The 17,635-nt window shown below is 39.7% G+C and overlaps 1 protein-coding gene across 6 annotated transcripts in view; it reads left to right on the forward strand.

The window, feature by feature from the left end:
• Positions 1-17,635, forward strand: part of Kdm2a (lysine demethylase 2A) — a 118,486-nt gene that overhangs the window by 88,539 nt on the left and 12,312 nt on the right. For all 6 annotated transcript variants that reach the window (XM_013150811.3, XM_063227593.1, XM_063227595.1 and 3 more), the window contains 3 exons: positions 1,607-1,733; positions 3,559-3,953; positions 16,522-16,605. In XM_013150811.3, the coding sequence (XP_013006265.2) occupies positions 1,607-1,733; positions 3,559-3,953; positions 16,522-16,605 (606 nt within the window). The remainder of the gene's footprint in view (positions 1-1,606; positions 1,734-3,558; positions 3,954-16,521; positions 16,606-17,635) is intronic.

Genomic DNA, 17,635 nt, shown 5'->3' on the forward strand with positions numbered 1-17,635 from the left:
TAATGGCAGTGTGTTTAACCACAATGCTTTATGAAGGAAATACAAAGCAAATTATAAAAGTCAATGTTTTGGTTACTTTGACCTACGAGACCAGTGTAGAAACTTACTATTTAAACTTGAATGTTAAAAAGTACTTTTGTTGTTGTTGTCTTTCTGAAACAGGGTCTCATTATACAGTTCAGGCTGTCCTTGAGCTCACCTTGTAGCCCAGGCTGATCTTGAACTCAAAAAGATCCTCCTACCTCAGCCTCCCAAGTACTGGGATTACCATGCCCAGCTGAAAATTACTCTCTTAAAGCTTTGAAAATTTCATTTAATGAAGATTTTTTTCCCCTTGTTTTGATATGATGTCTTGCCATGGTGCCTGGGCTGACCTCAAATGCTTGATTACTTATAATCCCAGCACATGGTGGGGCCAAAACAAGAAGATTCCAAGCTCAAACCCAAGCTGGGAAATTTACTGATATCCTTTCACAACGTGGAATGAGAATGGGGGATATACCTCCAAGCAAAGGCCCTAAGCTCAGTTTCCAAAAACAAAACAAATTTGGGTTCAAGTGATCATCCTCCCTCCTTTCTCAGTCACCTGGGTAGCTGGTCCTAAGGATGCATGCTGCCATTCCTGACTTGTAATGAGTACTTTTAAAAGCCTCCCCGCCCCCCGTTCTATCTCATTCTCAGAGATTAAATATGTTTTTGTGGTATTTGGTAGCATATATAAAATATATTATGAGCAAATTGGATACATAGTGTTGTGGTTAATTTTAATATAGTCTGATGAGCTCCAAGTTAAAAAAATTTCCTTTGAGATATGGTTGCCCAATCAAGCCCTGAAGTCCTGGGCTCAGGTGATCCTGCTGCCTCAGCCTCTCAAGAAAAATGTCAGTACTCTTTGAAGGCTAGTGAGGAGTGTTGTATTTGACTTGGGGGACCAAAGACCTTAGTTTTTACCTGCCACCCATGCTCCACTTTACCAAAAATAAATTAACCTGACTTTTAAGTAAGGGAAGAGAAGCCGTTCTGTTTATTTAAAATTATAACCATGTGAAAGACCCTAATTCAGGGTCTGGCTATTTTGGATTAGAAAGCTAATTAGGATTGGCTATGAAAAATAGAACATGCCTCTCCTGCTCTGCAGTAAAAAAAAGTTTTCTCAAGTCTATTGTGTCCAAGTCAGGCATGGTAGCACATGCCTGTAGTCTCAGCACTCAGGAGGTTGAAGCAGGAGGATCCAAGTGAGTTTGAAGGAAACCTGCACTACAAAGTGAGACCCTGTTTCCAAAAACAAAGAAACAAACAAAAGAAGTATATTGTCTCCTACTCTAAAATCTTATCCTCTATCCTAAAACTCAAAAATTTCTTTTTGATACTTGCCCACTGAAACAAGACAGCTTCTTGGTGGTTCTGAATGGTCACCCCCAATACCTTTTGTCTATATAATGATTATTTTCAAAGGCTAGTATTTTCTAAGTTGATGGATGGACTCAGGTTCATGCTTTAAATGCCAACTTGAGTTTGCAGATTGACTGGCAGTGCTCTTTGCTGAGTTAGACCATGTGTCAGTCCTTGAAAAGTGCCATCACCTCATCATTCTGTCTCTGTATAGGTTCCAAATAAGTTCCGCTATCCATTCTACTATGAGATGTGTTGGTATGTGTTGGAGCGCTATGTGTACTGTATAACCAACCGTTCCCACCTAACTAAGGAATTTCAGAAAGAATCTCTCAGCATGGGTAAGTGTTCTGCCTACATAAATTGTCTAATATTTTGTGTTTCTATTTGTGTGTGTGTGGGGGTGGGGGGTACTGGGGATCAACTCCAGAGCCTTTATTCTGACTAACATCCCCAGCACTTTTTTTCATGTGTTTATTTTGAGACAGTGTGCTTAGTCACTAAAGTGCCCAGACTGGTCTCAAATTCGTGATTCCCCTGCCTCAGCCTCCCAAAGTACTGGAATTACCAATGCATTCAAGGCCAATCTGAGCTATGTAGTGAGTTCAGGGATAACCTAGCATAGCAAGTCCCTGCTTCAAACAAGATAAACTTGTCCAGCTATTTTACTAAATAGTTTACAAATGTTCAATTTTGATTACTACCTGTGATGTGAATATAATTATATCCATGTTACAGATGGGAACAATAAGATTGAAAAGATTTCAAAACTTGCCCAGAATCTTACAGTTAATAAGTAGTTAAGCCACAACTTGAATCATACGGGTCAGACTCTAAAACCTATGCTCTTAACCTTTGTACTTTGAACATTTCCTCAACATCTATCATGAGTACTATTTTACTGGATGATATGGTAGTTTCAGTATACATTTTTAGACTTTTCCGTGTCTCACATTGGCAAGAAGCCAACACTGTAATATGCTGTGATCACAGGTTTCTTTGAAATCTTCAATCCAAGGAAGATACCTTTTGCTTTAGCATTTTCTTCTAACTGTATAACTTTGCTCTTAGTTTATAATCTCAAAATTGAAAAAGCTGGGGCTGGGGATTTAGCTCAGTGGCATAAGCGCCTGCCTTGCAAGCAGGCAGTCGTGAGTTCAATCCCTGGTACCGATAAAAACGAAAAAGACAAAAAAAAAAAAAAAAAAAAATTGAAAAAGCTAACCCAACATACGAAACCAAAGTACAGGATTGTATATACAGTATGATCCAATCTTGTTTTAAAGTATATCTTAAAAATGTATCTAATTGAATCAGGCATGCTGGTGCATACCTGTAATCCTAGCACATGAGGGGCTGAGGCAGAAGGATCATTGTGAGTTCCAAGCCACTCTGACTTATATAGTGAGACCTTTTATAAGACAAACAAACAAAACAGGATTATGAGTTCAAGCCAGACAAATTAGTGACTTTGAGTGACCTTGTCTCAAAGCAAAAAATAGCTCAGTGTGAATGAGCCCAGTGTGAAAAAGATAAATCCCCAGTCACCATCACCACTACCCCCTGCTATATATGCATATACATAAAAAAAGATGGAAAGAAAATACAGTACACTGTTCAGTTGTTACTCCAGAGCAGAGGGAAAAGGGATGACTTACTTCCTTATAACATCATGCATTTTCTAAATTATTAGTAATAAAGATGTGTTATAGGACTAATAAAGATTATCACTGTGGCAACATTAAAATTTTCCTTTTCAAAAATACTCACTTTGTTCTGCTCTCCATGTTGCTGGGATTTGAACTGCCCAGAGCTTAATTTTATATACTTCATATTGTCTGTTCTTTTAGAAGATAATGAAATTAAAATCCCAAATTCAAGTTTAAATTTGAAAGTAATTTGTAGCCTCTTTCATGGGAAACTTACTGCTAGTACACAAAGACAGGATTCTTCCTAGCCATTAGAAATGCAACTGATCATTACCTCAGTTGTCCTACTAGAGCACGATCTACCTGTTACCATGATTTTCAACAGTGGACCACAGTGGATTTTCAACAGGGGAATAAGGAGAGATGGTGTTTAAAGATGAGAACTTTGCCCCTTATCTCTTGTTGTGTGCATGGCTAAGTGACATGGTCTTTTTTCATTTTTCCTTTGTGTTGGTAGATCTGGAGTTGAATGGATTGGAGTCTGGAAATGGGGATGAGGAAGGAGTAGACCGAGAAACCCGACGCTTGAGCAGTAGGCGTTCTGTCCTTACCAGCCCTGTAGCCAATGGGGTCAACTTGGATTATGATGGCCTGGGAAAAACCTGCCGAAGTCTTCCAAGTCTGAAGAAAACTTTGTCTGGGGACTCGTCCTCTGACTCTAGCAGGGGCTCCCATAATGGCCAAGTGTGGGATCCCCAGTGTAGCCCCCGAAAGGACAGGCAAGTGCATCTGACCCATTTTGAACTTGAAGGCCTTCGTTGCCTTGTAGATAAGTTGGAGTCTCTGCCACTGCACAAGAAGTGTGTTCCCACAGGGATAGAAGATGAAGATGCTCTTATTGCTGATGTAAAGGTAAGCAACTATTAACCTGACTAAAGCAATCAGTTTCTAATTTTAAAGGTAGAAAGCACAGGAATTTAGTAAGATCTCTGGTTCAGCTACAGAGAAGTGAAATAAGTACACGTGTTTTTTAGTGCTGCTTAGTGTGTTGAATCCTACAGTGAAGTTAGGTTCCTATTCAAAAATAACTGCATTTTGTGTGTTCGATGAAGATTTAAATTCAGCCCTTAAAACACAGAATCCAGGCTGACCACCAAAATAAAGGTGAACCTGAGAAAATATGTACATTAAGCTTATGTTGTGTTCTGATAAAGAGACCTATTGTGAAACAAAAGAGAAGCTAATAGCAGTCTCATCCTAAGCAGATTGAGAGAAAAGAAAATTGTCGGGGCTGGGGATTTAGCTCAGCGGCGTAAGCACCCTGCCTTGCAAGCAGGCAGTTGCAAGTTCGATCCCTGGTACCGATAAAAAAGAAAAAGACAAAAAACAAAACAAAACAGAAAATTGTCTTATGCTCTGTATGTTGAGTAGATACAACATCTTTAGTTGCTATATTAAGACAAATGCATCAGGACAACTTCCCAAAAAAGTGTCACTTTAAGCATAATCCTGACTATGATTTCATCATATTTTTCTTGTTTTTTAAGAGGTCTTCCAACATAAATTAAAAAAAAAAAAAAAAAAAACGGGGTTGGGGATTTAGCTCAGTGGCCTAAGTGCCTGCCTTGCAAGCTCGCAGTCATGAGTTCGATCCCTGGTACCAATAAAAAACAGTAACAAAAAAAACCCACTTTGCCTACCCCTCATACATTAGGCTAAAAGAAATGAGCTTATTTCTATGAAATCCTGATTTGAGTTCTCTAAACTGGAAAAAAATCTCTTACCCCCCTTCTTCCTCTTATGTCTCTGCCCCATCATCTCTCACCCCAACTCCATCTCTCTCTGGTATCTTGCTCTGTCTCTGTCTGTCTTTACCTCACTTCCCCTCTCTGGTACCTTGCTAACCTTAAACTCCTGAGTTTAGACTATCCTACTGCCTCACTGGCTCAGTCTTCTAAGTAGCTTGGATTATAAATGTGTCACTGTACCCAGCATTATTTTCTTTCTGTTTTTCTCTTCCTTCCCTTCAGTCTTTTAAGTACCCTATGAAGAAAGATTTCTAAGATTATGTCTTGTAAATGTATTTGATCTGTGTATCTATTTCTTGCTCTCCTTTTTCCTCTTTCTGTCACTCTTCCTTCTCACTTTCTTCTTTCCTCTTCCCCCTTCCCCTTTTTCCTCCTTCCCTTTCTCTTTTTCCCCTTCCCCTTTCTTCCTTGTTTCAGCCCAGTCCTCCCTTCCCCATTGTGTTCATCAAACTAAGGGCCTTGTGCATGCTAGACAGACTGTCTACCACTGAGCTACACCTATAGCCCACAATTTCCTTTTTAAATCGGGATCTGGAGCTGTATCTTGGGTATGTGTATTCAAAATCTGAACCATGGTTCATAATAAATGTTTTTTAAATTGCTACATATATTATTTTAGGCCATAAAGAACTTACAGAGAATAATTCTGTGACCCCCAATAAAAATGGACTAAATGTCATATAGTATGTCTTTCCTATCCCTGATTCTTGATTCAAGTTTTGTTTGTTTATTTTGTTGAGACAGGGTCTTGCTGTATAGTTCAGGCTAGTCTTGATGAGACTGTGTAACCCAGGCTGGCCTCAGACTCCCAAGTGCTGGATTTACAGGCATAATGCCACTGCTTGGCACCATATAACCAGCTGTGATATTCCCCAGCTTTTGTCATCTCAAGAAAGTATTCCAAGACTGAAATGGGACATATTTTTTTTTTCTTTTTACAGTTGACTTTGGTTTTGTTTTTGTTTTTGTTTTGATACTGGGGATCAAACTTACAACCTCACACTTGCCAAGGTGGGTGCTTATGCCGCTAAGCTAAACCCCTAGCCCTACAATTGATATTTAAATTACATAAAACATGTACATGCATCAGTAAAAAGGCAAACAATTACAGAAACTAAGAGTAGTAACTTGGTGAGATGGGTCCTCTTTAATAGCAGTAGAAGCTGAACATTTGGTGGTGAAGTTTAGTTTTATAAGGTTTGCTTTAGAAGAGGCAGGTGGTATCATTGCAGCTTTTATTTAAAGGAGGAAATTACATCATTCCAGGTTAATGTAGTCCCATTTCCACAATTAGTGTGTAACAAAAGAAATTTAGCCATGCTTTTCCAGACTCAAGTTAGGTATCAGACTCATTCCATACACTTGAGTGAACAAAGAACATTTGAGTTTTTTTTATTGTGATAGGATTTAAATAATTATATAATCTCGAGTGTTTAGTCAAGTGTAACATTGTCATAGTCACTTTTTTACTGCTAAGACACAATACCTGATACCCACAGATTAAAGGAAAAGAGGTTTGTTTTGGCCCACAGTTTGTAGAAGTTTCAGTTCATAGTTGGTCAAACCCCAAGGCAGGACAGCATGGCAGAGGAGTATAGTAACATGGAGACTGTAGCATGGCAGACAGGAAGCAGGAGCCAGCCAAAAAGGGTGATAAAGCCTTCCAGGCCATATACCCCATGACCTCCCTCTTCCACTCAGATGCCACCTCCTAATAGCAAGTCATCTATAAACCTACATAGTCCATTCAGAGGTCCCACCTACCATTACATGAGGTTTTAAGGGAAGAGGGAATATCTAGATCTTTCCTAAATAAATCTCTGTATATGGCTATTCTATCATAAATGTGTATGGGAAACAAATTATAACCTTGAGACTTTTTAACTTCTATTATTGTCTTTAGAACCCTATGAAGAAAGATTTCTAAGATTGTATCATAAATTTTTAAAATTTGGGTGTTTGTATTTTTAATTCATGAGAAAGAGTATCTTTTGAGTTCTAAGGTAGATGTCTGTAGATAGGTTTGATGTCATTGAATCCAATTGTAGAAGTCATATTATACTCCACTAATCAGTCATACAAAGTTAACAGTCCTAACTGAAATATAATTGAAATAGACAGGCTCCCATTAAGTAAAGTCATTGGCGTAATTAAATAAAATTAGAAGCTGTGTGTGGTACCACACTTTTCATCCTGGCACTCTTAAGAGGCTGAGGCAGGAAGATCCCATGCTTGAGCCCAGTCTGGGCAACTTTGCAGCTTTGAAAGACCCTGTCTCAAAAAGTGGAGGGGGGAGATACTCAGGGCAAGAACTCTGGGTTCAGTCCCAGGTACCATCAAAACCTAAACAAGATAGCCAGTGTCAGAAAATACCAGATTTAGATCTCGTATCTACAGGTAGTTTCATTTATAATCAAATAAAATAATTATTCCTGTATTTGAAGTTATGTTTAGAGAGAGATTGCAATAATGTGTTTAGAACTTCAGTACTTTGAGAATCTAAGCATCACTGAAAAGGAAAAGCAATGAATGAGGTAGATGTCTAATCACTGCAGTTGGGAACAAAAGGAAACAAAAATTTAGTCTTCATGCAAAAAGAGGAATTATTTCCTTTTAAAATCTCTTTGGCTGGTCTGGCATGTGGTAGTACATGCCTGTAATCCCACCACTCTGGTGGCTGAGGTGGGAGGATTACCATGAGTTTGAGGCCAGCCTGTGCTCCATAATGAGACCTGTCTCAAGAAAGACAGACAAGGCAGGCAGGCAGACCAAAAAGTGAATGAGTGAATGAATGAATAAAATTTCTCTGGCTGGGCTTGACTGAGCATCCTGGGAGTTAATGTCTGTCACAAGAAGGCCCAAAAGGTCTAGTGCAAGGAACCCCGGAGCCAGGACATCTACCTGAGGCTTTTGGTCAAGCTATTCAGGTTTCTGGCCAAATGAACCAATTTTACTTTTAACCAGGTTGTGCTAAAGGGGCTGTTCATGTTTTGCTCTAATCTGCCAACTAAGTCCCTTTCCTGAATGATCTAGAAGATGAAGTTTCCTGGCTGGGAAAATAAAACTGCTGTGGTCATGAGGACAATATTAGATAACATGCAGGCCCAGGAGGTGGTCGAACTGAAGGTTTGTTCCTTGTGTTTGAGCAGCCAGGCCAGCAGCCATATTTTCAAGGCTAGGGATAAGTTGAGTTTAGAGCCAAGCATTGTGGACCATACCTGTAACCTCAGCATTCGGGAGGCAGGCAGAAGATTGCTGTGAATTTGGGGCCAGCGTGGGCTACACAGTGAGTTCAAAGCCAGCCTGGATTACATAGTGATATCTTGTCTCAAAATATATATATATATATTTTTGGATGTAAAAAAAAAAAAAAAATCTGGTTCCCAGAAATAACTAGTAGAAGAAATGAGAAGAAAAGTAATGATACAAGGTACCTATAATTTCATATTCTCTGGAAAAAAAGTCCAGTTTAGTATGATGATAAAAGAACTTTGAATATTCTAAAATGTTAAGTTTACAGTATTGAAAAAAGAACGATAGAATTGAAAGGAGAGTGAATTAAAAATATGGGATCAAAACATATTAACTGACTGGTAAAATGAATCAGGCTAGGTAAGGTTCTGTTTGGGAAAAGTGTGGGTAATCTCAATTTTTTGAGAAAGACTGCTAAAAGAAAAAGAGTTCTCTCCAAGTTACAACCTTTACATACATTCAATAAAAAGGCAAGATATGGAAGAATATATAGATATTCCTCATTTAACAACTGGCCTGTTTAACTACTGTTCAGACTTATGACCAAGGCATGCTATTTAGACTTACAACTCAGTTTTTGGTTATTTTTTTTTTTCACATTTCAGCCTGTACCTCTTGTTTATACAGCACCAATATCTTTTTTAAAAAGTATACCTTATTTATACAGTACTGTAATTTTTGCTGATTGTTCTGCATAGGACTATAATTTTATGTTGTACATTACAGTACTCCATGTAAGTTAACCCAAATGAAAACAAAGTCATCAAGTTGGAATTTCTTTTGACCATATTTTTGTTCTGATTATTGTAATGTGCATACACAGTTCTTCATTTAGCAAATAATTCATTTAACAACATAGTCATAAGAACATAACTTGGTCCTTAAATGAGGACTGTATAACAACCCTATTAATGTAAACAAAAAGTCTTTATGTTGATACCTTGCAAGGAATTCTTAATTGGTGCACCCCAAACTGCTGTGAGCAGGGCACAGCAGGATGGTGGAAGTCAGCTAGAATTTGTGATAAAGTAAGAAATGGTAGAAAGGGCTAGGGGTTTAGCTCAGCGGCTTAAGTGCCTGCCAGGTAAGCTACGAGGTCTCGAGTTTGATCCCTAATATCAAAAATAAAAGAAATGATAGAAAGATCTAATATAATCAGCTCTTAATCCATTAAGCCAGTTGTGTTTTGTTTTGTTTTGATGATTCTGAAGATCAAATCAAAGGCCTTCAGCTACATTAAATACATCCCCAGTCCATGTTTTTATTTCTTATTTTGAAACAAGGTCTTATATATCACTGCTAAATTACCCAGGCTGCCTCAATCTTGTAAGCCTACTACCTTGGCCTTCCAGAGTGCTGGGATTGCAGGAGTGTAGTACCATACCCACCCCATTAAGGCAGTCTCAATCTCTCTCTCTCTCTCTCTAATTTTATTTATTTGTTTGTTTGTTTGTTTGTTTGTTTGTTTTGGTGCCAGGGATCAAACTCACAACCTTGAGCTTGCCAGGCAGGCACTTAATGCTGCTGAACTAAATCCTTGGCTTTTTAAAATTATTTATTTATTTATTTGGTCTTTTTGAGACAGGGTCTCACTATGCAGTTCAGGCTGGCCTTGAGCTCACTTTGTAGCCTAGGCTGGTCTCAAATTTGCAATGATCCCTCTGCCTCAAGATTCCCAAGTACTGGGATTACAGGCATGTACCACCACGTCTGGCTGCTTTTTTTTTTTTTTTTTTTTTTTTTTTTTTTTCAGTGTAAGGTTACATATAATACAGAACTACAAAAAAAAGCATAACAGTAAGAAATCACCTGTTAATAGATTACATATTATCATCTTGGAAATAGTTGCTCAAATCACAGTATCAAAGAATACAAAGTAGACATTCAAACAGAGAGACTACAAACAGCTGTGTTCAATGATCCAAAAATATTAATATAGTCAGCTATTCAACATCCCTATACACACTTGCTGTTATATCCGTTAGAGCTCTTTTTTCCCCTTCCTCTCTTTTTACAACAAAATTTACACATTTTAGATTTTATTACTCCTTAGTTCTTATTACTTTTTGGGGGGGGAGAATAAAGTCAAATATGGCAGAATAAAGCTGTCAGTGAAAACCAAGGACAGACTTAGCACATGATGTAGAACAGAGTATACGGTTATTAACAATAGTTATCAACGTTGTCTCTTGTTTCCTTAAAAAGATTTGTCTATCTCATTAGATATTATAAAGTTGGACAAAACAGTAGAGAACAAGACCAATAAAACTTAGACATTGTAAACATTACAGGACTTCCAAAGGAGACAATAGTCAAACCAGAATGGGCATCTTAGTGAATCTTACTGCCTTCAAAGTAGTTGCCTATACCCTCGGACCTGATACTATCCCACAGAATGGAACAGAGTCTAATCAGTCAAAACAAGATCGTGGGAGCATTACAGGACTTCAAAACAAGTTAATAGGAAATCGAAAAGAGTTACTATTATATATCCTAATTTTTTAAATTTTTCCCTTAATTAAAATAAACATAAGAAATAACTAAATAATTTTTTTAAAGAATAATAGTTACCATAGTGTCTGTCTTTTTCCTTGAGATATTTGGATAAAACTTCATATACTATAGCTTCAAATATTTCCATATCAAGAAGGCTTTTTTCTTTTTTAAACCAATCTGTACAATGAAAACTTTACTTCTAGTTTTAATTAACAATATTTTTAATAATTAACATTCTTACTGACTATAAAGTTTTAAATCCAAACTCATTTACTAGACACAAGGCTTTAAAATATTTTTATTACATTCTTACACTGTGTATATTCTTACTATTTCTTATCTTTGTTGCCTATTTTGAATTAATAGGAAAAGAAAATAAGGCCTTGTTTAATTTACAATTTGGAAACCTACTTAGAAGGGTTTTCCTAGTGCCCTATATGATTTTCATCCCTTCCTGTCAGCCTCTAGAAGTGCTTTAGAGTGATGTGTCTTTCTTAAGTATTTGTACTTTATCATCCCTCCAGGTTAGAATAGTACTGTGGACCAAAATAATGCATTTTCCAAGACCTTTTAATAGCCTAGGATCACTGTAAAGAAAATCTTTTCAGGCCGAGGATTTAGCTCAGCAGCGTAAGTGCCTGCCTTGGAAGCACGAGGTCTTAAGTACAGTCCCCGTACCAAAAAAAAGAAAAAAGAAAGAAAGTAAGTAAATAAATAAATAAAATCTTTTCAAACAAAATAAACTGCACTGGATCTCTGTGTCTTAAAGTACAAGGGAGAGGCTTAGGGTTAGGATGACCACATAAACAACCAAGAGCATCAGTCTGAAGCACAAAAGTCCCTCCTTCCTTGGTAAATTACTATAAAAATTAGCATGCAAACCTATAGTAGAGGCCTATAATAGTTCCAGCTGCTGTGTAGAATCAAGATTGAAGGCAGGAAAGTGGCTTGAGCCCAGGAGTTTGATGCCAGCCAGGCAACAGAGCAAGACATCAAATTAGGAAGGAAGGAACCAGGCCAGGTGGTTGGAGCATGCTAATAATCCCAGTACCCTGGGAGCCTGAAGCAAGAGATTTGAAAACTCACCCCAAGTTTGGGCAATTTAGTGACACCCTATCTCAAGGACTGGTAGAGTAGCTCAGTGTGACCAGCCTGGGTTTAATCCCCAGTACTGGAAAAGAAAAGGGAAGACAGTGGAGAGGGAGTAAGAAAAAAAGGGAAGAGGGGAGGTATGTGTCTATGTCTGTGTCTGTGTCTGTTTAAACAGGCAGGATGGAGAGTCAGAAGTATTTTGTTTTTCATTAGACTATATCATTTCGTTTCTCTTTTGATAAAAAATGAAATTCTCAGCACTGAGATTCCAGTTGGTCGTGATAGCACATGGGAGGCTGCAACAGGAGTATTGTGTGAGTTTGAGGCTGGCCTGGGCTACATAGTGAGTTCAAGGCCACCCTAAACTACACAGCGAGACCCTGTCTCAAAAAAACAAAGCAGAGGGGCTGGGGATTTAGTGGGGCTGGCGATTTAGCTCAGCGGCATAAGCGCCTGCCTTGCAAGCAGGCAGTCATGAATTCGATCCCTGATACCGATAAAAACTAAAAAGACCAAAAAAAAAAAAAAGCAGAGTCAAGGCATGGTGGCACATGCCTATAATCCTAGCAGTCAGGAGACTGAGATAGGTGGATTGTTGAAAGTTCGAGACTAGCCTGGGCTACAAAGTTAGCTCAAGACCAGCTTGATCTACATATTGAGATCCTGTCTCAAAAAGAGAAAACCCACTGAGATTCCACCTTACTCAGAAAAACAGCCATCATCAAGAAATCAAATAATAATGCTGGAGAGACTGGGAGAGGAAAGGGACCATTCTACATTTTTGGTGGAATGTAAACCAGCACAACCACTATGGAAAACAGTGTGGAGCTGCTTCAAAAAAAGTGAGAATAAAAATTCCATTTTACCCAGTTAAAAAAGTGGAGCTCTCAATATATGGACATTTACAGATATATGACAATAAAGCCACAGACCTCAAAAAAGCCTATTGAGCCACTGAATCTATTCTAGAAACTTACTGAAACAACTACACCGGGAATAAGAAGGCTTCAATAGTGACAGCTAGATGTTTATGTCAAAGAAGTAATAGTAATTTCCCAAAAAAAACAAGTTTTAATTCTGTGAGGATCTAAAAATTACTTAAACATGGATCCAAACTACTGCTGTGTAGGCTTCTGTTCCTGCCCAGCCTGTCCTCAGTGTTGATATACAGTGCATGTAGATTTCTGGAAATCCAGCCTTCCCTTTTCTCCTATAGCCCAAACAGAGAGTGGGTGGTCTGAACTTCACGTTGTCCAGGATCTGAATGTGTGGAATTGTAGGCAACACATGTTGGTCAAATAGCTGTCAGCAAATGGCATCCAGGTCTAAAAGCATGCGAGGGTGGCTGTTTCCCGAGGGACTGTCAAGAATGAGAGCAGGAGCTGTAATGTTGCTCAGTGGTAGGATACCAGCATAGAGTTTGGGAGGCCCAGATTCACTCCTCAGTAAAGCAGAATCATATTCTGGGAGTGATACACTGAGGTGAAGCATTCTGATGGACAAAGGAGGCTGATGGAGTTGGTTCCTGGGCCTTGGTTAGAGTAAGGAGAGCAAAGTTCTTTGATCTTAGGTTGTGCCTCATTAGTTTGAGTTGATCATGATGGAACTGCTAATAGATTGCTACATAGACATTTCTAGAATGTTGATGGTTTCTAGTGGGAACTAGAAAAGGCATATGTTGGAGATGTAGTTGATGGGAAATTTATTGAGTATTGCATATTGATTGGAATGTTATTTCTAAATATTTTTTTAAATGGAAAAACATGCTAGTTTTGGATCACAGACTGGAAGCCACATGTCCAAAGCAAGTAAAGCAAAAAAGATAAAAGGTGAAGGTAACTTGGGAGAAGCTCAGTCTGTTTTTTGATTTCTTCTCTGTGGCCAGTGAGGCAGTCTGAGGTATATGCTGAGAAGAGAGATTCTGTGTGTGTGTGTGTGTGTGTGTGTGTGTGTGTGTACGCGCAGCATGCAGTCAGCAAGACAGATCTGACACAATAAGAAGTGACCCTGAAGGGAAGGGTGTGGACTGAGACAAGGACAAATGTGGGCCATGGTGCCTAAGCAGAATGGGTTAAAGCTTTCCCTTCTGCTAGCGCCTTCTGAAGTCAGCCACCAGGAGCCCTTAGGGGCTGGCCCTGAGTTCTCCTGTTGCGGTGGTAGAGGGAGGGAGACAGGGTGGCCACGCTCCCTCCTGGCAGTGCCTCCTCCAATGAGGAGCAGAAGAGCTGCGACTGAACACACCCTCTCTCAGTGCTGCAGCGGAACCGCCGGGCCCTCTGCCTGCCTAGCTCACTCGAGCTCAGCTCCCCCTCCTGCCATCTTCCGTTGCAAAGCATTTCTGGGAGCTGCATGTGGGTGACGCAGCAGCATTGTTCACAGGCACAGGAAGCCACGGCTGAGCTGAAGGGCTCGAGAAGGAGCTCAGATCACTGCATGCTGCCCTCTCTGGGTAGCCTGAAGGGTTAGAGCCGACTACCCTGCCTTATGTGCCCTGGGAGATTTCAGGATTTTCGAGTAAATCGGGATTTTCCTAGAGGCAGAAAACCAAACTTCTTCCGCACAACTTCCAACACAGAAAACAAAACAAAGACGGTGGGGAAACTTCACCCAAGAGCCTCGGCAGCTCCAGAGCGACAAGAAACGCAAGGTCAGGCGATCAGTTGGCAAACGCATTCTGGTTTGGGGTGTATATTACTGTAGGGACTTTGTCTCAGCAAACAGGCAGAAGAGCTGCCTGACAGGCAAGTCCAGGACAATGCTTACGTTACTTGGTGGTGTTGCCTGAGCCATTGCTGCACTTGTTCCTTCACTGTGGGATATGCTTTGGAACTGGGTTGCGTTGCTTTTTGGATTGCTTTTCCCCTTCTACCCAGGCCCTTCTGTTCTCTTTCTCTCCCTCTGATCTGTGGGGTGTGGGCCTGTATTTGAATGTTCTCCTGAATGTCTGGAACCTAGATAGGAGTCAGCCTTTCCACACTCCACCCCCGCTCCCCTATCCCAAGCCCCTCTAGTGAGGGGTGGTGGCTTCTTTATATGGTTTCTTATAGGGCCTCAGCTGGAGTCTGCCTTTTTTGATGAAAGCAGGGCGTGCTTGGTTGAATGGCCCCAGCAAAATAAGGCTTGGAAGGAAATCTGCATTTCCCTCCACACCCACACATACCCCAGTAACAGCCATGTATGTGTGAACAGCTACCCCCCACACACACACCGACAGTTTCTCCGCCTACCCTTCCCTGTGGCACCCGCAAAAGTCTTACAGGTAAATTAGACTGCTTTTGGTGAACAGTTAAGTTCCTTTTCTACTCTCTTAAACAATCGCAAATCTTTTGATGCAGTTTGTTTTGCTAAAAGTGGAAAGTCCCTGTTTGTGGACAGCTTAGTTCTCTCCGGCAAAGGAAATGGGCAGAGTCCTACTCTTCAGTAGTGTGACATGGGGGAGGGGAGCAGTGCACTCCCTAGCACACATTTTTAATGGACCCAAATTTTTCACCCTGGGGAGATTAGAAATCCTAACCAGAGCCTTGTCCCACGTGGCACCACACCCCGCCTCTTCACCCTTACACAGTATGGTGCTAACAGGAGGCTCCAGAATAGGGTGCCATAGCAACTTGAAGTAAATAAAACGACTGCAGATGAGATCAGTTTGGGGGAAGGTGTGAGGCATCTAGAAACTTGGTAAAGGGGGTGCTTCATAGGGGAGCTTCTTGGGATGTTGCAGGGAGTTTTTTGAGTCTTAACTCTGGGATTTGGAACATGATTCTTAAGGATACAAATAAGAGAAAAATAATTAAAAGTCCTGAAGAAGCCACAGGCATGCCAACCTGTCTAGGTTAAAGTTTAGTCTTTACTGAAACAGTTCCTATCCTGTACACATAAGCCAAGTATAACTTGTCCCCAGATTTGCATTTTTTTTTTTTTTTTTGCTGTGTTGTTGCTTTAGGGCTCCTGAGGTCAGAGAAAGGAGACTTTCATTCTTCTAGAAAGTTTAGGCTTTGTAAATCTCTGTAGAAAACATGAAAGATTTGTCTGAAAATAACAGCCAATGTGATTAACTTAAGTGGCAGTTTCTTACTGTAGTGTCGTTCTAAGTCACAGAAATTTGATTAAAGCCATAAGAAGTATTGCCCTTACCACTAAGACTGTACCTGTTCCATTACTAGGAATAAAGGCAGATAGCTGACTCTGTGTGTTTGTGTGTGTGTGTGTGTGTGTGTGTGAGAGAGAGAGAGAGAGAGAGACTGAGACTCTGTAAGCAGCCTTTAAAAAAAACAAAATTCTAGGCTGGGGATGTATGTAGCTCAATGACAGGAGCACCTGCCTGGCAAGCACAAGGTCCTGAGTTTAATTCCCAATACTGTACACCCCCAAAGAAAGAAAGAAAACAGAATCTTGGGTCAAATCAGAACATTAATGCTCTGCTGCTGATCGTTTTCAGTGTTAGCCGACTTTGATGCAGTGTTGCTCCATTCTGCAAAATGAAGGCAGCGCTTGAAGAGATGATATTAAGTTTTATTGTCATATATAAGAAAAACATGATAAGTAATGCTTTGTTGCTACAGTAGCTAGTTGCTTTAGTGTAAATGTTAGCCTGGCTACATATGTAAAGAGTTGGGTGCAAAGGTAAGTTTGAAGTCTTTATATTACTGTAGTAGTCTTGAGTTCACTCTTTCATCCTTGATTTCCTTATTTTTAAGTCTAAAGACTGTTGCTGGCCTGTGCTTTCCCTTGGTACTTTTGAGAGGTCCGAGGCTGAGTGGTTGGCTACTGCTGGGAGTAGTTGGCACTGTGTTTATCATATGTTGCCTTTTCCTTCTTTCTTATCCAACCCTCAGGTTTTGTTGGAGGAGCTTGCCAGTAGTGACCCCAAGTTAGCTCTCACTGGAGTCCCTATAGTACAGTGGCCAAAAAGGGATAAGGTAAGAAACTCTTCTACTTGATCTTCAGCCTGTTTAAGCCTCTTGCTAGCTGATCATTACTATTCCAGGAAGAAAAGAACAACTATACAGGTTTTGGTACTTTAATACAAACTGACAGAAAATCATTACTCAGTTTTGTCCTAACTCTTAGGTCAAGGCAATTGGCTATTTTTGGAGGTGACTGTCTTAACAGAATTCTCAGACTGCAAGGTCTTCCTCTAGATTCAGATGCCAAGTTGTGCATTTGTGACCAAAGTGATCAGCTCCTATGCTTCTGACCCAGTGACTCAGTTTATCTTTGCAGATATGATTTAAAAACAGTTAAGTACGTACATATTTAAAAGATGAGAGTTTTTCTTCTTTTTTTTTGGTACCAGAGATTGAACTCATAACCTCATGCTTGCGAGGCAGGCACTTATGCCACTCAGCTAAACCCCCAGCCTGAGAGTTTTTCTGTATTATAATGGGACCATACTCTCAGTGTTGCCTGAATTGGGACTTTTCAGTGTAGAATTGAAAAGAGAAGAAAAGAATTACTGTCTGTTAATGTAAGACTCTTAAAGCTCCCTATGAATTTTTAGTATATTGTCCTCTTTCATGGTTATGTTAAATAAATGAGAGCATTCTAATCCTGGCCATGAGTTTAGTAGATAAATTAGATCATTCTTTGCTATTTCCTAGCTGGCATTTGCAAAGCCACTACATTCCATGGATGGTTAGACAGAATAGGACCTCTTACTCCTTCATAGGTGGCAGGTCCCACTTGGCCACATAGGACTACCCCAGAACAGTCTAATCATCTTTGGCTGTTGAGTATTTTCTGTCAGAAAGATATGGTAGTATTTTCTGTCAGAAAGATATGGTAGGAAATTAAAGATGTAATTTTTGTCCTTGAAAAGGTCATTAACAAGGTAAATGCAGATGGTTAAATTATAAACATATATCTGAGAAATCTATTCCATACTTAAATGTTAATTGGACTATCTGCTGTGTACCAGCTTGTTTCCTGGGATTCAGAGTGGTAAAGAAA

The sequence above is a fragment of the Cavia porcellus genome, unplaced genomic scaffold (assembly GCF_034190915.1).
Source record: "Cavia porcellus strain 051 isolate PalLab524CR breed Dunkin Hartley unplaced genomic scaffold, mCavPor4.1 scaffold_17, whole genome shotgun sequence".
NCBI classification, from domain to species: domain Eukaryota; kingdom Metazoa; phylum Chordata; class Mammalia; order Rodentia; family Caviidae; genus Cavia; species Cavia porcellus.